The sequence below is a fragment of the Bombina bombina genome, chromosome 4 (genome assembly GCF_027579735.1).
Source record: "Bombina bombina isolate aBomBom1 chromosome 4, aBomBom1.pri, whole genome shotgun sequence".
NCBI lineage: Eukaryota > Metazoa > Chordata > Amphibia > Anura > Bombinatoridae > Bombina > Bombina bombina.
The window spans coordinates 1,221,703,178-1,221,726,627 of NC_069502.1; the positions used below are offsets into that span (position 1 = coordinate 1,221,703,178).

A 23,450-nucleotide genomic window follows, 5' to 3' on the forward strand; every position below is an offset into this window, starting at 1 on the left:
TGGGTGCCTATAATGTATACAAATCACTAAGGGATAGGTAAATGAATAAACTGGCATTGCTGGGTGCCTATAATGTATACAAATCACTAAGGGACAGGTAAAAGGAATAAACTGTCATTGCTGGGTGCCTATAATGTATACAAATCACTACAGGGACAGGTAAAAGGAATACACTGTCATAGTTGCCAACAGTCCCTGATTTCCAGGGACAGTCCTTGGATTTTGTTGTATGTCCCTGGATTTTTTTTGTCCCTGGAAATGTCCCTGAAAATCTCTTTTGCACAACATTTGTTGTTTGTATGTATATATATATATATATATATATATATATATATATATATATATATATATACACACACATACATATATACAGATAGATATAGTGTATTATTTAAATATAATTAATCCCTAATGGAATATTATTATTATTATTGAATGGGTTCACATATTATTTGTCTTTCTAATTTTGATGCTGTGTTGTAAAAATAACCATATGCCCAGAATGTGTTCCAGAGACTGGGTAGGTGTAAGAGCTTGGTGCTGTAATCTGTATAATAAACTATGGATAAGTCTAAATTATACTATTACTGGGGGTGTTTTGATTGCAGAACTGAGGGGCGGAGCAGTTGAACAGTAGGTCGTCAATACTCCAGTAACCCGCTTGCTTGCTCTGCTGCAAAGTGTCCCTGGAATTTTTTTTGAAATGTTGGCAACTATGGCATTGCTGGGTGCCTATAATCTCAGTCTCACAGTGTGACCGAGTTAAGCTCACATGAAGTAGAGGTGCCCAGATCTAATGCTTTAGTGAACCAAGCCCAGTGTGCGCTGGAGGTACGCAGTAAATACTCCCGGCCACAGGTGGCGCTGTTCATGTTACTAAATACTAACAGCTGGTGTTGTGAATCTATGACACAGCTGATTTACTGAGCACCACCGGCCAAAGGTGTCGCTGTGCTGGTTAGTAACATGCGGTGTTCTGTGACGTTGAAACGCATATGATGCATTGAGCACTTCCGGCCACAGGTGTCGCTGTGCTGCTTATTAACAGGAGGTGTGTTGTAACTCTGGGACGCAATGATGCAGTTAGCACTTCCGGCCACAGGTGTCGCTGTTAGTCCCTGCCTGAGTGCCTCTGGCTGTGTGTTTGGTTGGTACAAGCGGCACAAGCTGGAGCTCCCCGCAGAAAGAGGATGGGGAGCGGGGCCGGGATAGTGAGCTGTAGGTGAGTAACCCGCGGGGCTCGGATAGTGAGCTGTAGGTGAGTAGCCCGCGGGGCTCGGATAGTGAGCTGTAGGTGAGTAACCCGCGGGGCTCGGATAGTGAGCTGTAGGTGAGTAGCCCGCGGGGCTCGGATAGTGAGCTGTAGGTGAGTAACCCGCGGGGCTCGGATAGTGAGCTGTAGGTGAGTAGCCCGCGGGGCTCGGATAGTGAACTGTAGGTGAGTAGCCCGCGGGGCTCGGATAGTGAGCTGTAGGTGAGTAGCCCGCGGGGCTCGGATAAATAGCTGTAGGTGAGTAGCCCTGGGATGGGGAGCTGTAGGTGAGTAGCCCTGGGATGGGGAGCTGTAGGTGAGTAGCCCTGGGATGGGGAGCTGTAGGTGAGTAGCCCTGGGATGGGGAGCTGTAGGTGAGTAGCCCTGGGATGGGGAGCTGTAGGTGAGTAGCCCTGGGATGGGGAGCTGTAGGTGAGTAGCCCTGGGGGCCGGGATGGGGAGCTGTAGGTGAGTAGCCCGCGGGGCTCGGATAGTGAGCTGTAGGTGAGTAACCCGCGGGGCTCGGATAGTGAGCTGTAGGTGAGTAACCCGCGGGGCTCGGATAGTGAGCTGTAGGTGAGTAGCCCGCGGGGCTCGGATAAATAGCTGTAGGTGAGTAGCCCTGGGATGGGGAGCTGTAGGTGAGTAGCCCTGGGATGGGGAGCTGTAGGTGAGTAGCCCTGGGATGGGGAGCTGTAGGTGAGTAGCCCTGGGATGGGGAGCTGTAGGTGAGTAGCCCTGGGATGGGGAGCTGTAGGTGAGTAGCCCTGGGATGGGGAGCTGTAGGTGAGTAGCCCTGGGATGGGGAGCTGTAGGTGAGTAGCCCTGGGATGGGGAGCTGTAGGTGAGTAGCCCTGGGATGGGGAGCTGTAGGTGAGTAGCCCTGGGATGGGGAGCTGTAGGTGAGTAGCCCTGGGATGGGGAGCTGTAGGTGAGTAGCCCTGGGATGGGGAGCTGTAGGTGAGTAGCCCTGGGATGGGGAGCTGTAGGTGAGTAGCCCTGGGATGGGGAGCTGTAGGTGAGTAGCCCTGGGATGGGGAGCTGTAGGTGAGTAGCCCTGGGATGGGGAGCTGTAGGTGAGTAGCCCTGGGATGGGGAGCTGTAGGTGAGTAGCCCTGGGATGGGGAGCTGTAGGTGAGTAGCCCGTAGGGCTTGGTGCTAAATGTGCACGTAGTAATTGCAGAACAGCGTTTTAGTCATTGGTTTTTTTTGTACATATTAAATACATCACCTCTACATTCTGTATAAATCATACAAAGAGCTGCAACAACTAATTATTATCGATAATAGATTATGAAAATAGTCAACGGTTTGCAATTAGTTTATGCAAAAAAGGAAGAAAGAAAATAAGGATTAGTTGTCCTTATCAAAAAAGAGGGCTTTAGGCACACAAATAACCCCAAAAAAGAAAAAATGGGAGTTGCATTATTATAAGGCTGCAGCTCTGATGGAGGTGCTGTCATTTTTTCCTCTTGGGAAACTATACTTCATTTTGGAGTCTACTACATAGATCCTCGAGTATGTTCATGACAACACTTCCCTTATACCTATTTGGGGTTGTCCTCTGATAGAGCTGTTGTAGTCTTTCTCCCTTTCTGAAGTTATAATTTATAAACATGAAGCACCATATTGTATTTAATACCCAAAGAGACGTCTCATTGATATCTGTTATTCATTTTATGTTAAGTTTTATGTTCAATTATTAAATTGTTGGTGCTTTAAATGCATGCTGGTTCCTGAGCATTATTCTCTATCTGACTAGTTCCTCACCTGCAGCCTTATAATAATGGAAGTCAAATTTTTCTTTTTTGGGGTTATTTGTGTGTTTTTTGAGTGTGCTGAAATCCCTATGTTTTTTGATGAGGACAACTAATCATTATTTTATGTCTTCCTTTTTTTTGTATAAACTAATTGTTATAGGTTCTGCGCCTCTGTTCTAAATTTAACACAGGTATTTTATATGTGAGAGCTCCCTTACAGTTAGTGCTGTAAACGATTTGCAATTAGTTGTTCTGTGCACAGCACCAACGGCTTCACTCCAATAGCTCCTGCACATGGTATTGTGTCTTATTGTTATGCCCTTAGCCTAAAGGACGTCTACAGACATTTACTTTTATTTTTGTCAGGTCAGTATAAGTCTACAAATACTCCTGACTGATGTGCAACCCAGAAATAAATTTAGATTGTTTAAATAAAATCAGGTGATTTGGGACTATGTTTTGTATGATATAGTGCTGAGCTTGTTATTTACACTTAGATTAATGGCGTTTGTTATATGAATTTATGTCACTATTACCTATTTGCACAATTTTTAGTGGATCGCTTGCTATTATGATTATATGTACTCTATAGATAAATGTGTAAGGCTGTGTCCTATAACGGATAAATAGTCTTTAGCCCTTTTTGCCTTTTTTTTTTTATATATTCTTAATTGGAATATGTACCAAATTCAACCTCTCTAAATATATATCTGTTTATTTTAAGAGCCAAATATATATTTTTCCCCTAACTTTATAGCTGGTTGTTTACCATTGCATGTAGACATTCAAGATATTTTTATGTCAAAATGAAGTCCAGGCTTACTTTTTTAAGAGGCCCCTTGCATTGGTGAAGAGCTAACAACAAAAATAGCCCACCTTGGTGAAATTGGCAAAACGCGACTTATGCATCTCAGGCACCTCAACACCATCTGAGTGCCTCTTCTCTGCTGCAGGCAAAAAAGAGAGCCAGCCTCAGCCGGGAGCATGTGGACATTTTTGCATTTCAATGCAAAGTTTCTGAAAGAGTGAATAACAGAAAGTTATATACAGTGGTAGTCTAACTCTTTCTACTTCTTTTCAAACAGTTTGTGATTTTGTTTTGCTTAATTATAAAAATCTGTTCTGCTGCTTAAAAAATTGGACCAACAGTTGTGTTAATGTAAAGTTTTAGTCTGAAGTTTATTTTTATAACACTCAGTATGTGGATTTTATTTTAAATATAGGAAAAAGTGTGTTTTTGTTACCCGATTAGTCGATTAATTGAAAAAATAATCGGCCGATTAATCGATTCTGAAAATAATAGTTGCAAACCTATACATCACCTATAGGTACTGTATAAATCATACATACATCCCCTATAGGTACTGTATACACCATACATACATCACCTCTAGGTACTGTATACACCATACCTACATCACCTCTAGGTACTGTATACACCATACCTACATCACCTCAAGGTACTGTATACACCATACATACATCACCTCTAGGTACTGTATACGCCATACCTACATCACCTCTAGGTACTGTATAAATCATACATACATCACCTCTAGGTACTGTATAAATCATACATACATCACCTCTAGGTACTGTATACGCCATACATACATCACCTCTAGGTACTGTATACGCCATACATACATCACCTCTAGGTACTGTATACGCCATACATACATCACCTCTAGGTACTGTATACGCCATACATACATCACCTCTAGGTACTGTATACGCCATACCTACATCACCTCTAGGTACTGTATACGCCATACCTACATCACCTCTAGGTACTGTATACGCCATACATACATCACCTCTAGGTACTGTATACGCCATACCTACATCACCTCTAGGTACTGTATACGCCATACCTACATCACCTCTAGGTACTGTATACGCCATACATACATCACCTCTAGGTACTGTATACGCCATACATACATCACCTCTAGGCACTGTATACGCCATACATACATCACCTCTAGGCACTGTATGCGCCATGCCTACATCACCTCTAGGCACTGTATGCGCCATGCCTACATCACCGCTAGGCACTGTATGCGCCATGCCTACATCACCGCTAGGCACTGTATGCGCCATGCCTACATCACCGCTAGGCACTGTATGCGCCATGCCTACATCACCGCTAGGCACTGTATGCGCCATGCCTACATCACCGCTAGGCACTGTATGCGCCATGCCTACATCACCGCTAGGCACTGTATGCGCCATGCCTACATCACCGCTAGGCACTGTATGCGCCATGCCTACATCACCGCTTCTTCTTAACCATCAGCACAGTCATGCTGTGTATCATGCAAAGGTGGGAATAGGGGGCCCAGATCCAGGTTAGGCATTGAAATAGGTGAATCATTGTTGCCCTTGTTGTTACGATTAGCGCCTTGAGACCCTCACGGGTGTTTGCGCTTTACAAGTACCCAATAGATGATGATCTTACTGTTGATATGTTTTGAGTAACAGTAGTTGGGTTACCCCTGTGTGCCTGATAATAAAGGGTTAATCTACTTTTTATGGAATGCTAAAGGCAATCAAGGAATCACATTTTCTTCTGGTGTATCGGGGGCTGAGGTTTAAATCACTGAGTGTGCTTTTTCTTTGTCTGTGAAGAAGTTACATCACTGCTGTGCAGTACTAGTAGTCAAGAGGTTAACACGCACACATCACATGGAAACGTATACATTTTTTGCGCCTAGAAGAGCGGTGCTGGTTTATGGCTAAATACTCTTACTGTGCTGTGAGCAGCTTGTGCCTTGTTTATGTAACAAATCCAGACAAGCGCTGTCGGTACTGTAAAGCATGGCTTGACAAACACAGGAGCCAGAATGCCACATGCTCCTAGAATTGTATCTGTTTACTAACCATTTGTGTTGTTCTGCATATATCTATATAGAAATACCATTGTCTGGCTAGCTCCTAAATATTCTTTCTGGGTACTAAATTTTAAACAGATTTGTTGACCCCTGCTGTACGGTGAGAGTATAGCTCTGCGGAATCTGTTGGTGCTCTACTAATAAGAGTAGGACCAGTATTGTGTGTAAGCAATAAGGGTGATGGCCTAAAATAAAAATTTATTTCCTGCTGTGAATTTATTAGTAATACTGTACAGCTTATGGGTCTATACTGTGTATAACATTGCATCCGAAGGCCAGTTGACACTGTGTGGCTTGTTTATGGGACATATAGCTTATGCCAGTTATTGATGTATCTTTATTCATATACCCCTGCCTGCCTGGCTCCTAAATATTCTCTTTAGTTCCTACATTTTAAACAGGTTTGTTGACCCCTGCTGTATGGTGAGAGTAGGACAAGTAACTGAGGGTTATCAATACTGTTACTGTACACTTTATGGGTCTATACCAGTATAACATGGGCAGTCGGCTCTCTGTGTGGCTTTAGTGGCCTATACCTGTATAACATGGGCAGTGGGCTCTGTGTGTGGCTTTAGTGGCCTATACCTCTATAACATGGGCAGTGGGCTCTGTGTGGCTTGTTTAGTGGCCTATACCTGTATAACATTGACAGTGGGCTCTGTGTGTGGCTTGTTTAGTGGCCTAGGGCAGTCGGCTCTGTGTGCCTTGTTTAGTGGCCTATACCTGTATAACATGGGCAGTGGGCTCTATGTGTGGCTTTAGTGGCCTATACCTTTATAACATAGGCAGTCTGCTCTTGTTTCATGGCCTATAACATGGGCAGTGGGCTCTTGTTTCATGGCCTATACCTCTATAACATGGGCAGTTGGCTCTGTGTGTGCCTTGTTTAGTGGCCTATACCTCTATAACATGGGCAGTTGGCTCTTGTTTAGTGGCCTATACCTCTATAACATGGGCAGTTGGCTCTTGTTTAGTGGCCTATACCTCTATAACATGGGCAGTTGGCTCTTGTTTAGTGGCCTATACCTCTATAACATGGGCAGTTGGCTCTGTGTGCGCCTTATTTAGTGGCCTATACCTCTAACATGGGCAGTTGGCTCTTGTTTAGTGGCCTATACCTCTATAACATGGGCAGTGGGCTCTATGTGTGGCTTTAGTGGCCTATACCTTTATAACATAGGCAGTCTGCTCTTGTTTCATGGCCTATACCAACTATAACATGGGCAGTCGGCTCTTGTTTAGTGGCCTATACCTCTATAACATGGGCAGTGGGCTCTGTGTGGCTTTAGTGGCATATACCTCCTATAACATGGGCAGTCGGCTCTTGTTTAGTGGCCTATACCTCCTATAACATAGGCAGTCGGCTCTTGTTTAGTGGCCTATACCTCCTATAACATGGGCAGTCGGCTTTTGTTTAGTGGCCTATACCTCCTATAACATGGGCAGTCGGCTCTTGTTTAGTGGCCTATACCTCCTATAACATGGGCAGTCGGCTCTTGTTTAGTGGCCTATACCTCCTATAACATGGGCAGTCGGTTTTTGTTTAGTGGCCTATACCTCCTATAACATGGGCAGTCGGCTTTTGTTTAGTGGCCTATACCTCCTATAACATGGGCAGTCGGCTTTTGTTTAGTGGCCTATACCTCCTATAACATGGGCAGTCGGCTTTTGTTTAGTGGCCTATACCTCCTATAACATGGGCAGTCGGCTTTTGTTTAGTGGCCTATACCTCCTATAACATGGGCAGTCGGCTTTTGTTTAGTGGCCTATACCTCCTATAACATGGGCAGTCGGCTTTTGTTTAGTGGCCTATACCTCCTATAACATGGGCAGTCGGCTTTTGTTTAGTGGCCTATACCTCCTATAACATGGGCAGTCGGCTTTTGTTTAGTGGCCTATACCTCCTATAACATGGGCAGTCGGCTTTTGTTTAGTGGCCTATACCTCCTATAACATGGGCAGTCGGCTTTTGTTTAGTGGCCTATACCTCCTATAACATGGGCAGTCGGCTTTTGTTTAGTGGCCTATACCTCCTATAACATGGGCAGTCGGCTTTTGTTTAGTGGCCTATACCTCTATAACATGGGCAGTCGGCTCTGTGTGCGCCTTATTTAGTGGCCTATACCTCTATAACATGGGCAGTCGGCTCTGTGTGCGTCTTATTTAGTGGCCTATACCCGTTTAACATAGGCAGTTGGCTCTGTGTGCGCCTTGTTTAGTGGCCTATACCTCTATAACATGGGCAGTTGGCTCTGTGTGCGCCTTGTTTAGTGGCCTATACCTCTATAACAGGGGCAGTTGGCTCTGTGTGCGCCTTGTTTAGTGGCCTATACCCATATAACCTAGGCAGTTGGCTCTGTGTGCGCCTTGTTTAGTGGCCTATACCTCTATAACAGGGGCAGTTGGCTCTGTGTGCGCCTTGTTTAGTGGCCTATACCTCTATAACAGGGGCAGTTGGCTCTGTGTGCGCCTTGTTTAGTGGCCTATACCTCTATAACAGGGGCAGTTGGCTCTGTGTGCTCCTTGTTTAGTGGCCTATACCTCTATATAACAGGGGCAGTTGGCTCTGTGTGCGCCTTGTTTAGTGGCCTATACCTCTATAACAGGGGCAGTTGGCTCTGTGTGCGCCTTGTTTAGTGGCCTATACCTCTATAACAGGGGCAGTTGGCTCTGTGTGCGCCTTGTTTAGTGGCCTATACCTCTATAACAGGGGCAGTTGGCTCTGTGTGCGCCTTGTTTAGTGGCCTATACCTCTATAACAGGGGCAGTTGGCTCTGTGTGCGCCTTGTTTAGTGGCCTATACCTCTATAACAGGGGCAGTTGGCTCTGTGTGCGCCTTGTTTAGTGGCCTATACCTCTATAACAGGGGCAGTTGGCTCTGTGTGCGCCTTGTTTAGTGGCCTATACCTCTATAACCTAGGCAGTTGGCTCTGTGTGCGCCTTGTTTAGTGGCCTATACCTCTATAGCAGGGGCAGTTGGCTCTGTGTGCGCCTTGTTTAGTGGCCTATACCTCTATAACCTAGGCAGTTGGCTCTGTGTGCGCCTTGTTTAGTGGCCTATACCTCTATAACCTAGGCAGTTGGCTCTGTGTGCGCTTTGGAGCTGGCGTCTGTGACATGTCTGCCTGGCATCTCGCTTTACCTTCTGCTCACTAAATAAAACATTTCTGTCTATCAGACAAGGGCTGTAATAAAAGTATCCCCTCATCTTACTCAGTCCTTGTATTCCCCTCTAGCTCCCCAAATAAAGACCTTCTTCTTGTTGCTTTAATTCCGGATGGGCACTGAAAACAGACTCTGTATTGTGAGGTTTCCTGCATCCTTAAACCTCTGTGAGTCTTTCAGAGTTAAACCTCAGGCCCAAGGGGAAAATCTGTCACAGAATATGCTGGACGCCTTAACCCTTTTGCTACCATAGAGATTGATAGGTCAATAAATCTGGAAATATAAGGTTAACATTTTAAAAGCTGATATTTTCTTTAAACCTGTGAGCTACACTATGTTGGTTTTCCTGTAAGCCAGTGAGGTCGCACAGTAGGGTGCGTTGTCTCTGCGGGGGTGCAGTGTCACGTATTACACGCGTCTGTTTCTTTGCAAGAAAAATAAATTCTCTCCCCCTGGGAGTTTTCCTTATGCTGTGCAAGTACATAGTATACTGCTCTCTGAATGAACTGACTTTGTCAGGATGCCCTGTATCACAGGGTTGACAAATTCGTAAGAAGCTTAGTAGCTACCCTGAGTAATAAGGAGGTTGCCATATTGTTTAAGGGCCCAATAAGTACATAATAACTTGGGCTACAGTTAAAATTATATGAGCTGAGACTCCATAGCAATTGTAAAGACCTGTTTTACAAGCTAAGTACAAACCCTTTGATCCAAAGTGCTTGATTTTGGAGGAGAAGGGGCCAACTGTAGATAACTTTGTCTTAAATAAAATAAAATGTAAATGTTACACTACAGCTTATACAGGCCACATCTCCTGCTCATACAGCGGGTTAGGGACCGGAGCCCCGCTGTAAAGTGAAAACCGCCTTAAAGTGAAAGAAGACAGTTTGAGCTTTCTTTTCACTTGCCAGTGTGTTTAAAAACTTGAAAACATGTTTTAACTAATATATATTAGTGGTGCGATAGTGCTGTGTTTAGTTTAACACTAGCACAGCATTCAATTAGTATTCAATAAATACTGCACCTGTATAATAGTGACAATTACTGGAGTAAAATGTGCCAGACTATAGCACTGAGACACAGATTGCACTGTAATGCTGTAAAAAGGGTGAATTGCACATAACAAAATGGTGCCAGTCACTTTTCTCACAATGATCACAGCACTGTTTCAAAATCCTTGGAGGTTGAACTTTAGCTCCACAAAGCGCTGTATTAGCGAAGCGCTGTAAAGTGAGGTATACCTGTATATATTTTTTATATATATATATATATATATATATATATATATATATATATATATATATATATATATATATATATATATATATTTTTTTTTTTTTTTGCCTTTTTATTTTCTTTAAAATTGTGTAGCATTTTTCAAATTTGATGCCAACCTAGAGCTGCTGTTTGAGTTCATTACTTGACTTACTGTTTTGCATATAATAGTTTTCTAGGACTATACTTTATTTTGATAATTGGTAACAAAACAAAAACGGTTAAATCTGATTCTGTTACACAGAACTAAATAAAGAATAATACTAGTGATGCACCAAAATTTGGGCCGCCGAAAATGTGCAATTCCAATTTTGGCCCAAAGAGGACCAAAATGGCTAAAAATGTACAGCCCTCTCCTGTTCTATTGAGTTACATGTCTATCCTTAGCATAAGGTGAGCAGCACAGCACTGGCATGGTACACAGAGCACACACATAAGTACCATGACATCCTGTTCTAGTGAGTTACATGTCTATCCTTAGCATAAGGTGAGCAGCACAGCACTGGTACACAGAGCACACACATAAGTACCATGTCATCCTGTTCTATTGAGTTACATGTCTATCCTTAGCATAAGGTGAGCAGCACAGCACTGGTACACAGAGCACACACATAAGTACCATGACATCCTGTTCTAGTGAGTTACATGTCTATCCTTAGCATAAGGTGAGCAGCACAGCACTGGTACACACAGCACACACATAAGTACCATGACATCCTGTTCTAGTGAGTTACATTCCTATCCTTAGCATAAGGTGAGCAGCACAGCACTGGCATGGTACACAGAGCACACACATAAGTACCATGGCATCCTGTTCTATTGAGTTACATGTCTATCCTTAGCATAAGGTGAGCAGCACAGCACTGGTACACAGAGCACACACATAAGTACCATGACATCCTGTTCTAGTGAGTTACATTCCTATCCTTAGCATAAGGTGAGCAGCACAGCACTGGCATGGTACACAGAGCGCACACATAAGTACCATTACATGATGATATGTGAAACCAGCAGGGCTGAAGGAAACCAAAGTCCTCACTAGTAAATACAGTAATCAAAGGATTGCTGTTTGGTGAATATATATATAGATAGATGCTCAAAAAACAAAGTATTGCAGTATGCAGTGATACCTTTTTTATTGGACTAACATAATATTTAAAAGACAAGCTTTCGAGAGTTTTCCTCTCTTCCTCAGGTCTGAAGCAATACTGATCATTCTGATATAGATACACATCACATACAACAAATGGAAGGGGGGTGAGAGGGGGGGTCATAAAAGCAGAGAATGTGTCTGAAGGAGAAAATAGCTGAGAATAGCCAGAAAGAATAAATAGAGGAGAGTAAATAGGTCAGATGAGAGGAAAAACAAAAAGGAAAAAGAAACCAATATAGGACAATAAGATGAGAGATTATAGAAAGTTATGGTAGTGTGTGAGAAAGCCAGAGTCTACATTAAGTCCTTCATTTCTGGTATTGAAATGTGTGATCATTTTCATCTCAAACGTCTTTCGTTCATGAGAGTCTTTGAAATTCCCTTTAAGAATTTTAATCCTGAGGTTAAGGATGGAGTGACCAGTCTGGGTGAAGTGATGACCAACAGGGGTACAATATTCATTTTCCTTGTGGTTTTGTAATATAATATAATAAATACCAGCTAGCACAGGATTGTATAGTGACTTATCTGGGGCCCACCTACCCTAAATGCTGAGATGAGACCCCAGGAGCACAGAGGTTTAGAAAATGTAAAATATAATACAAAAAAAATACTGTAAACCCTATCCAGCACATTCACATAAAGTCGTAATTAATAATAATGAGGGGACTGTGAGCATCTCAAAACAAACACACACGGATGTCAGGTATGATGCAACAAAGTAATACTCAAACATTAGAAATAATCTGCACAAAAAGTAAATAAAGATACTATTCGTTATCCGACAATCATATTAAGCATATGCAATTCATTTGTTACCCAACATGCACACAGGAGAGCTCAAATGTCCAGTAACGCAGTGCGTCCTCTGGAAGAATTGATAAATCCGTACTCTTATGTAATATCAGACAATACACATATACGGCCAACTGCTGCACTCCTGACTGGATCCTATAGAGGAAAGTTCTTAGTGGTAAAGAGCGTGCTTGCAAATGTGGATGACACTACCTGGGCCAAAATATACACCAAGAGTCCCTGTATAAAGTCCCCACCACTCACTCAAAACCAGAGAGCTGAACAAATGGATTTTGAAGGGGTGTAGCGCCAAAGACGAGCACCTATAGCTCTGAACAGTAGGCTAACTAGCTAGCTTGGAAAATGTACTAAGAAAAATAGATGTGTTCAGAGCGCCTCAAATGGGCTAGGTGTTGTACAATGTGTAGAGTGTGTATTTAGAAATATTTTAATTGTAAATCTAGTACTTTACACAAGAATAAAACATGCCACGGTGGGAACAGTGGTAATAAATGGCAATAAAAACAATAAGATGTGGATCCACTCTTGTACAAATTAAATATTGAATATATCTATATAAAAACACTGAATATAAAATGATAGAGGCAATAATAATGGTAGCCCCAACAAAAATATGAGAAAGTTAAAATTCCAAATAATGTCTGAAAGAAATCAATCCAATGTGTGGATTAATAAAATGCCTGTTTTCTTTATATTTGCAATCACTAAGGATAATTTTTCTATATATATATATTTTAATTTTTTTTCTCTTGTAGGGTGTATCCAGTCCACGGATTAATCCTTTACTTGTGGGATATTCTCCTTCCTAACAGGAAGTGGCAAAGAGAGCACACAGCAGAGCTGTCCATATAGCTCCCCCTCTAGCTCCACCCCCCCCAGTCATTCTCTTTGCCGGCTCTAAGCAATAGGTTCCCTCTCGGAAGGGTAAAATTAATGTGGTGTTAGATTTGTAGTTTTTTGTTCTACAAGCAAAAGTTTGTTTTTTTAAATGGTACCGGTTTGTACTATTTACTCTCTAGCAGAAAAGAGATGAAAATTTGGGGGCGAGGGATGTGCTGTCTGAGGGAGAAATTTCCAAGGCGGGAAAGGTTGCTCCACAGGGAGACTCAGATACGTTGGTTTTTAAATTTAAACTAGAACTCCTCCGCTTATTGCTCAGGGAGGTATTAGTTACTCTGGATGACTGCGACCCTTTGGTGGTTCCAGAGAAATTGTGTAAAATGGACAAGTACCTAGAAGTTCCTGTTTACACTGATGTGTTCCCAGTCCCTAAGAGGATGCGGATAAAGTAACTAGGGAGTGGGATAGACCAGGTATTCCGTTTGTTCCCCCTCCTGTTTTTAAGAAAATGTTCCCCATATCTGACACCACGCGGGACTCGTGGCAGACGGTCCCTAAGGTGGAGGGGGCTGTTTCTTCACTTGCTAAACGCACACCCATACCAATTGAGGACAGTTGTGCTTTTAAAGACCCTATGGATAAAAAAATTAGAGGGTTTACTTAAGAAAATTTTTGTTCATCAAGGTTTTCTTCTCCAACCTATAGCGTGCATTGTTCCTGTAACTACTGCAGCTGCTTTCTGGTTCGAGGCGCTGGAAGATGCGCTCCAGACGGAGACCTCATATGAGGACATTATGGACAGAATTAAGGCTCTTAAGCTGGTTAATTCTTGTATCACAGATGCCGCTTTCCAACTAGCTAAGTTAGCTGCAAAAAATTCAGGTTTCGCCATTTTAGCGCAGGGCGTTATGGCTAAAGTCCTGGTCGGCCGATGTGTCGTCAAAATCCAAACTATTGAACATCCCTTTCAAAGGAAAGACCCTCTTTGGGCCTGAATTGAAAGAGATTATTTCAGAAATCACTGGGGGAAAAGGCCATGCTCTCCCCCAGGACAAGTCCTTCAAGACGAAGAACAAACAAAATAAGTTTCGTTCCTTTCGGAATTTCAGGAGCGGTCTCGCTTCATCCTCCCTTGCTGCAAAGCAAGAGGGTAATACTTCACAACCCAGGGCAGCCTGGAAACCTTACCAGGGCTGGAACAAGGGTGAACGGGCCAAGAAGCCTGCAGCTGCCTCCAAGACAACATGATGGGGTAGCCCCAGATCCGGATCTTGTAGGGCGCAGACTCTCTCTCTTTGCTCAGGCCTGGGCAAGAGATGTACACGATCCCTGGGCATTAGAGATTGTATCCCAGGGATATCTCTAGAATTCAAGGACTCCCCTCTAAGGGGAAGGTTCCACATTTCTCGTCTATCTACAGACCAGACAAAGAAAGAGGTGTTCTTATGCTGTGTAGAAGACCTACATACAATGGGAGTGATCCACCCAGTTCCAATTGTGGAACAAGGGCTGGGTTTTTACTCAAACCTGTTTGTGGTTCCCAAAAAAGAAGGAACTTTCAGACCAATCCTGGATCTCAAAATTCTAAACAAATTCCTCAGAGTCCCATCATTCAAGATGGAGACCATTCGGACAATCTTACCAATGATCCAGGAGGGTCAATATATGACTACCGTGGATCTAAAGGATGCGTATCTGCACATTCCTATCCACAAAGATCACCAGTTTCTCAGGTTCGCCTTTCTGGACAAGCATTATCAGTTTGTGGCTCTTCCTTTCGGGTTGGCCACTGCTCCCAGAATTTTCACAAAGGTGCTAGGGTCCCTCCTGGCGGTTCTAAGACCGCGGGGCATAGCAGTGGCGCCTTACCTAGACGACATCTTAATTCAGGCGTTGACTTTCCAAAGAGCCAAGTCTCACACGGAAATTGTATTGGCCTTTCTGCGGTCTCACGGGTGGAAGGTGAACATCAAAAAGAGTTCTTTCTCCCCCCTCACAAGAGTTCCATTCCTAGGAACCCTAATAGACTCGGTAGAAATGAAAATATTTCTGACGGAGGTCAGAAAGTTAAAACTTAACTACTTGCCGAGCTCTTCATTCCATTCCTCGGCCGTCTGTGGCTCAATGCATGGAGACAATCGGACTAATGGTAGTGGCAATGGACATAGTCCCTTTTGCACGGATACACCTCAGACCACTGCAACTATGCATGCTCAAACAGTGGAATGGGGATTATGCAGATTTGTCTCCTCAAATACAGTTGGACCAGGGGACCAGAGATTCTCTTCTCTGGTGGTTGTCTCAGGATCACCTGTCTCAGGTAATGTGTTTCAGCAGACCAGAGTGGATCATTGTAACGACCGACGCCAGTCTGTTGGGCTGGGGTGCAGTCTGGGACTCCCTGAAAGCTCAGGGCTTATGGTCTCTGGAAGAAGCTTTCTCCCGACAAACATTCTGGAACTGAGGGCGATATTCAACGCTCTTCAGGCATGGCCTCAGCTAGCTGCGGCCAAATTCATCAGATTTCAGTCGGATAACATCACGACTGTAGCTTACATCAACCATCAAGGGGGAACAAGGAGTTCCTAGCAATGATGGAAGTAACCAAAATAATCAGGTGGGCGGAGGATCACTCTTGCCACCTCTCAGCAATTCACATCCCAGTAGTAGACAACTGGGAGGCGGATTTTCTAAGTCGTCAGACTTTTCATCCGGGGGAGTGGGAACTCCACCCGGAGGTATTTGCCCAGCTGACTCAGCTATGGGGCACTCCAGAATTGGATCTGATGGCGTCCCTTCAGAGTGCCAAACTTCCTCTTTATGGGTCCAGGTCCCGGATCCCCAGGCGGTGTTGATAGATGCTCTAGCAGTGCCTTGGTCCTTCAATCTGGCCTATGTGTTTCTGCAGGGGTTCCGTTTGAACCTTTACATTCCATAGATATTAAGCTTTTATCTTGGAAAGTTTTGTTTTTGGTAGCTATCTCTTCTGCGCGAAGAGTTTCAGAGTTATCTGCTTTTACACAGAGGAAAAACATAACTATTAGTGGGCTAGCCACACCTGGGATGTGACATAGGACCTCAATCAAGAGGTTGACACCCGAAATATATGTAGCACCCCACAATAATGAGTGCATCCCCTGGAGATAATACAGAGAATTAATATATACATTCTGATAATTCTCCCTAGGAGTATCATTCTTTCACCTTCACACTGTTTGTGATTTTTACCATGGAACTTGGTGTTCCATGTAGATAAGGTAGTTTTGCGTACCAAACCTGGTTTTCTTCCTAAGGTTGTGTCTAATAAGAATATTAACCAGGAAATTGTTGTTCCTTCTGTGTCCTAATCCTTCTTCGAAGAAGGAACGTCTGTTACACAATCTTGATGTGGTTCGTGCTTTAAAGTTCTATTTACAAGCAACTAAGGATTTCAGACAAACAACTTCATTGTTTGTTATCTACTCTGGTAAGAGAAGAGGTCAGAAGGCGACTGCTACCTCTTTCCTTTTGGCTGAAAAGCATCATCCGTCTGGCCTATGAGACTGCTGGCCAGCAGCCTCCTGAAACAATTACTGCTCATTCTACCAGAGCAGTGGCTTCCACATGGGCTTTTAAAAATGAGGCTTCTGTTGAACAGATTTGTAAGGCAGCGACTTGGTCTTCGCTGCATACTTTTTCCAAATTTTCCAAATTCGATACTTTTGCTTCTTCGGAGGCTATTTTTGGGAGAAAGGTTTTACAAGCAGTGGTGCCTTCTGTTTAAGGTACCTGTCTTGTTCCCTCCCTTCATCCGTGTCCTAAAGCTTTGGTATTGGTATCCCACAAGTAAAGGATGAACCCGTGGACTGGATACACCTTACAAGAGAAAACAGAACTTATGCTTACCTGATAAATTACTTTCTCTTGTGGTGTATCCAGTCCACGGCCCGCCCTGTCATTTTAAGACAGGTGGTTTTTATTTTTAGAAGGTATCAATTGCTGGACACAATTGAAAGAATGTACTTGGATAGCACTCAACAGCATGCGATCAGTTATTGGCCAATGCTACCGTAGGTAAAGAAGCCCAAAGTGGGGCGGATTTAAAACTTAACTTTTAATAGAAATATTAAAATAAACACAAAACATTAAAAATCACAAACAGTGTGAAGGTGAAAGAATGATACTCCTAGGGAGAATTATCAGAATGTATATATTAATTCTCTGTATTATCTCCAGGGGATGCACTCATTATTTGTGTGGTGCTACATATATTTCGGGTGTCAACCTCTTGATTGAGGTCCTATGTCACATCCCAGGTGTGGCTAGCCCACTAATAGTTATGTTTTTCCTCTGTGTAAAAGGTGTGAGTGGTGATGATCTTATTGGGCAGACCCAGGTTGTGAATATCCTCACCAGCTTGTAAAAGATCAAACTTTCATAGTAAATAATTGTGGGATGTCTTCTTAAATACCCTGCAGATATCTTATCACTAAAAAGTGATTTAAACAGTATTGACCACTTCTGTATTTGTAACCCAAACTGTCGGTAAGTGGTCAAAAAATAATGAACTATGTTGTTATTATTATGCAGCTAGTACATTGAAACATCGATTCCACTCTGTAGTCTAAATATAATGGAATTTGCCCCCTGGTATGTATAATAGGGGAGTGATCTACAGCATCACCCTAGATTAGGGTAGTGTTATTATACTGTGAGATGTTTTTTAATTATATAGAGCAATGTTAAACCACTTGGTATATCGTTGCATACACTTATAAGCAGGGGGTCCAGGAGTATTCCCCTAATTTTAGTGATAATTGAATCTTTGATATTATTGTATTATAATATTTGGTGATCGTATCTAATTAGCTCTATGGGTTAATTAGAGTTGTTTGGGATATCTCTAATTGTACTGATTAGATTCCATTCTAAGAGCTAAACATACATGTTAATCCAGTGCAATATCAATTGGTTTATTACTAGATAAGAGTACCTGATGTTAAGAACTAAATACTACGATGTACGGTGCTTAGAATCTCAGTAAAAACTTTTTACAATACTTTCAGGCAAATCGCTGCTGTAGCACAACAGCTGTGGTATCAGAATGGTTTCCTTTATGTTTGGTGTATACATAGACCTCCGTAGTATTAGTAGTACCAACTTTATTATATAGTGTCAGATTTCATTGTATATAGTCAGATTCAATGCTTACACATCAGGTAATCACTATCAATATTAACCCCCGAGTTCAGTCGGATAGTGTGTTAGATACCCTATTGGAGTTATTTTGGGTATCTCTAATTGTACTGATTAGATTCCCTTCTGAGAGCTAAACATACATATTGATCAATACAATATCAATCAGTTAAATACTGGAAAAAAATACCTAATGTTAAGAACAGTTATGAGCTAAATACTGCGATGTGTGGTGCTTTATATTCATGTATTTACACATATGATCTAAGTAAAAAACTGTTGGCAACAATTTCAGGCAGATCGCTGCTGTAAAATAACCCGTGGACTGGATACACCTTACAAGAGAAAACAGAATTTATGCTTACCTGATAAATTAATTTCTTTCATGTAATTAGCAAGAGTCCATGAGCTAGTAACGTATGGGATATACATTCCTACCAGGAGGGGCAAAGTTTCCCAAACCTCAAAATGCCTATAAATACACCCCTCACCACACCCACAATTCAGTTTTACAAACTTTGCCTCCGATGGAGGTGGTGAAGTAAGTTTGTGCTAGATTCTACGTTGATATGCGCTCCGCAGCAAGTTGGAGCCCGGTTTTCCTCTCAGCGTGCAGTGAATGTCAGAGGGATGTGAGGAGAGTATTGCCTATTTGAATGCAGTGATCTCCTTCTACGGGGTCTATTTCATAGGTTCTCTGTTATCGGTCGTTGAGATTCATCTCTTACCTCCCTTTTCAGATCGACGATATACTCTTATATATACCATTACCTCTGCTGATTCTCGTTTCAGTACTGGTTTGGCTATCTGCTATATGTAGATGAGTGTCCTGGGGTAAGTAAGTCTTATTTTCTGTGACACTCCAAGCTATGGTTGGGCACTTTGTTTATAAAGTTCTAAATATATGTATTCAAACATTTATTTGCCTTGACTCAGAATGTTCAACTTTCCTTATTTTCAGACAGTCAGTTTCATATTTGGGATAATGCATTTTAATTTAACATTTTTTCTTACCTTAAAATTTGACTTTTTCCCTGTGGGCTGTTAGGCTCGCGGGGGCTGAAAATGCTTCATTTTATTGCGTCATTCTTGGCGCGGACTTTTTTGGCGCAAAAATTCTATTTCCGTTTCCGGCGTCATACGTGTCGCCGGAAGTTGCGTCATTTTTTGACGTTATTTTGCGCCAAAAATGTCGGCGTTCCGGATGTGGCGTCATTTTTGGCGCCAAAAAGCATTTAGGCGCCAAATAATGTGGGCGTCTTATTTGGCGCGAAAAAATATGGGCGTCACTTTTGTCTCCACATTATTTAAGTCTCATTTTTTATTGCTTCTGGTTGCTAGAAGCTTGTCCTTTGGCATTTTTTCCCATTCCTGAAACTGTCATTTAAGGAATTTGATCAATTTTGCTTTATATGTTGTTTTTTCTCTTACATATTGCAAGATGTCTCACGTTGCATCTGAGTCAGAAGATACTACAGGAAAATCGCTGTCAAGTGCTGAATCTACCAAAGCTAAGTGTATCTGCTGTAAACTTTTGGTAGCTATTCCTCCAGCTGTTGTTTGTATTGATTGTCATGACAAACTTGTTAAAGCAGATAATATTTCCTTTAGTAAAGTACCATTGCCTGTTGCAGTTCCTTCAACATCTAAGGTGCAGAATGTTCCTGATAATATAAGAGATTTTGTTTCTGAATCCATAAAGAAGGCTATGTCTGTTATTTCTCCTTCTAGTAAACGTAAAAAATCTTTTAAAACTTCTCTCCCTACAGATGAATTTTTAACTGAACATCATCATTCTGATTCTGATGATTCCTCTGGTTCAGAGGATTCTGTCTCAGAGATTGATGCTGATAAATCTTCATATTTATTTAAAATGGAATTTATTCGTTCTTTACTTAAAGAAGTACTAATTGCTTTAGAAATAGAGGATTCTGGTCCTCTTGATACTAATTCTAAACGTTTAGATAAGGTATTTAAAGCTCCTGTGGTTATTCCAGAAGTTTTTCCTGTTCCTAATGCTATTTCTGCAGTAATTTCCAAAGAATGGGATAATTTGGGTAATTCATTTACTCCTTCTAAACGTTTTAAGCAATTATATCCTGTGCCGTCTGACAGATTAGAATTTTGGGACAAGATCCCTAAAGTTGATGGGGCTATTTCTACCCTTGCTAAACGTACTACTATTCCTACGTCAGATGGTACTTCGTTTAAGGATCCTCTAGATAGGAAAATTGAATCCTTTCTAAGAAAAGCTTATCTGTGTTCAGGTAATCTTCTTAGACCTGCTATATCTTTGGCTGATGTTGCTGCAGCTTCAACTTTTTGGTTGGAAACTTTAGCGCAACAAGTAACACATCGTGATTCTCATGATATTATTATTCTTCTTCAGCATGCTAATAATTTTATCTGTGATGCCATTTTTGATATTAGAGTTGATGTCAGGTTTATGTCTCTAGCTATTTTAGCTAGAAGAGCTTTATGGCTTAAAACTTGGAATGCTGATATGGCTTCTAAATCAACTTTACTTTCCATTTCTTTCCAGGGTAACAAATTATTTGGTTCTCAGTTGGATTCCATTATTTCAACTGTTACTGGTGGGAAAGGAACTTTTTTACCACAGGATAAAAAATCTAAAGGTAAAAACAGGGCTAATAATCGTTTTCGTTCCTTTCGTTTGAACAAAGAACAAAAGCCTGATCCTTCATCCTCAGGAGCAGTTTCAGTTTGGAGACCATCTCCAGTCTGGAATAAATCCAAGCCAGCTAGAAAGGCAAAGCCTGCTTCTAAATCCACATGAAGGTGCGGCCCTCATTCCAGCTCAGCTGGTAGGGGGCAGGTTACGTTTTTTCAAGGAAATTTGGATCAATTCTGTTCACAATCTTTGGATTCAGAGCATTGTTTCAGAAGGGTACAGAATTGGTTTCAAGTTGAGACCTCCTGCAAAGAGATTTTTTCTTTCCCGTGTCCCAGTAAATCCAGTAAAAGCTCAAGCATTTCTGAAATGTGTTTCAGATCTAGAGTTGACTGGAGTAATTATGCCAGTTCCAGTTCTGGAACAGGGGATGGGGTTTTATTCAAATCTCTTCATTGTACCAAAGAAGGAGAATTCTTTCAGACCAGTTCTGGATCTAAAAATATTGAATCATTATCAGTTCCTGAGATTCTCGTTTCTGGACAAGCATTACCAGTTTGTGGCTCTGCCGTTTGGCCTAGCTACAGCTCCAAGAATTTTTACAAAGGTTCTCGGTGCCCTGCTGTCTGTAATCAGAGAACAGGGTATTGTGGTATTTCCTTATTTGGACGATATCTTGGTACTTGCTCAGTCTTTACATTTAGCAGAATCTCATACGAATCGACTTGTGTTGTTTCTTCAAGATCATGGTTGGAGGATCAATTTACCAAAAAGTTCTTTGATTCCTCAGACAAGGGTAACCTTTCTGGGTTTCCAGATGGATTCAGTGTCCATGACTCTGTCTTTAACAGACAAGAGACGTCTAAAGTTGATTGCAGCTTGTCGAAACCTTCAGTCACAATCATTCCCTTCGGTAGCCTTATGCATGGAAATTCTAGGTCTTATGACTGCTGCATCGGACGCGATCCCCTTTGCTCGTTTTCACATGCGACCTCTTCAGCTCTGTATGCTGAAGCAATGGTGCAAGGATTACACGAAGATATCTCAATTAATATCTTTAAAACCGATTGTTCGACACTCTCTAACATGGTGGACAGATCACCATCGTTTAATTCAGGGGGCTTCTTTTGTGCTTCCGACCTGGACTGTAATTTCAGCAGATGCAAGTCTCACAGGTTGGGGAGCTGTGTGGGGATCTCTGACGGCACAAGGAGTTTGGGAATCTCAGGAGGTGAGATTACCGATCAATATTTTGGAACTCCGTGCAATTTTCAGAGCTCTTCAGTTTTGGCCTCTTCTGAAGAGAGAATCGTTCATTTGTTTTCAGACAGACAATGTCACAACTGTGGCATACATCAATCATCAAGGAGGGACTCACAGTCCTCTGGCTATGAAAGAAGTATCTCGAATTTTGGTTTGGGCGGAATCCAGCTCCTGTCTAATCTCTGCAGTTCATATCCCAGGTGTAGACAATTGGGAAGCGGATTATCTCAGTCGCCAAACGTTGCATCCGGGCGAATGGTCTCTTCACCCAGAGGTATTTCTTCAGATTGTTCAAATGTGGGAACTTCCAGAAATAGATCTGATGGCGTCCCATCTAAACAAGAAACTTCCCAGGTATCTGTCCAGATCCCGGGATCCTCAGGCGGAGGCAGTGGATGCATTATCACTTCCTTGGAAGTATCATCCTGCCTATATCTTTCCGCCTCTAGTTCTTCTTCCAAGAGTAATCTCCAAGATTCTGAAGGAATGCTCGTTTGTTCTGCTGGTAGCTCCGGCATGGCCTCACAGGTTTTGGTATGCGGATCTTGTCCGGATGGCCTCTTGCCAACCGTGGACTCTTCCGTTAAGACCAGACCTTCTGTCTCAAGGTCCTTTTTTCCATCAGGATCTGAAATCCTTAAATTTAAAGGTATGGAGATTGAACGCTTTATTCTTGGTCACAGAGGTTTCTCTGACTCTGTGATTAATACTATGTTACAGGCTTGTAAATCTGTATCTCGAGAGATATATTATAGAGTCTGGAAGACTTATATTTCTTGGTGTCTTTCTCATCATTTTTCCTGGCATTCTTTTAGAATACCGAGAATTTTACAGTTTCTTCAGGATGGTTTAGATAAGGGTTTGTCCGCAAGTTCTTTGAAAGGACAAATCTCTGCTCTTTCTGTTCTTTTTCACAGAAAGATTGCTATTCTTCCTGATGTTCATTGTTTTATACAAGCTTTGGTTCGTATAAAACCTGTCATTAAGTCAATTTCTCCTCCTTGGAGTTTGAATTTGGTTCTGGGAGCTCTTCAAGCTCCTCCGTTTTGAACCTATGCATTCATTGGACATTAAATTACTTTCTTGGAAAGTTTTGTTCCTTTTGGCCATCTCTTCTGCCAGAAGAGTTTCTGAATTATCTGCTCTTTCTTGTGAGTCTCCTTTTCTGATTTTTCATCAGGATAAGGCGGTGTTGCGAACTTCTTTTGAATTTTTACCTAAAGTT

General features: G+C 42.2%; 1 protein-coding gene across 1 annotated transcript in view; it reads left to right on the plus strand.

Moving 5' to 3' along the window:
• Positions 1-1,097: 1,097 nt before the first annotated feature.
• Positions 1,098-23,450, plus strand: part of SLC35B2 (solute carrier family 35 member B2) — a 92,020-nt gene continuing 69,667 nt past the window's right edge. The window contains exon 1 of the mRNA XM_053712747.1: positions 1,098-1,222. Within this exon, the coding sequence (XP_053568722.1) occupies positions 1,191-1,222 (32 nt within the window). The 5' untranslated portion in view covers positions 1,098-1,190. The remainder of the gene's footprint in view (positions 1,223-23,450) is intronic.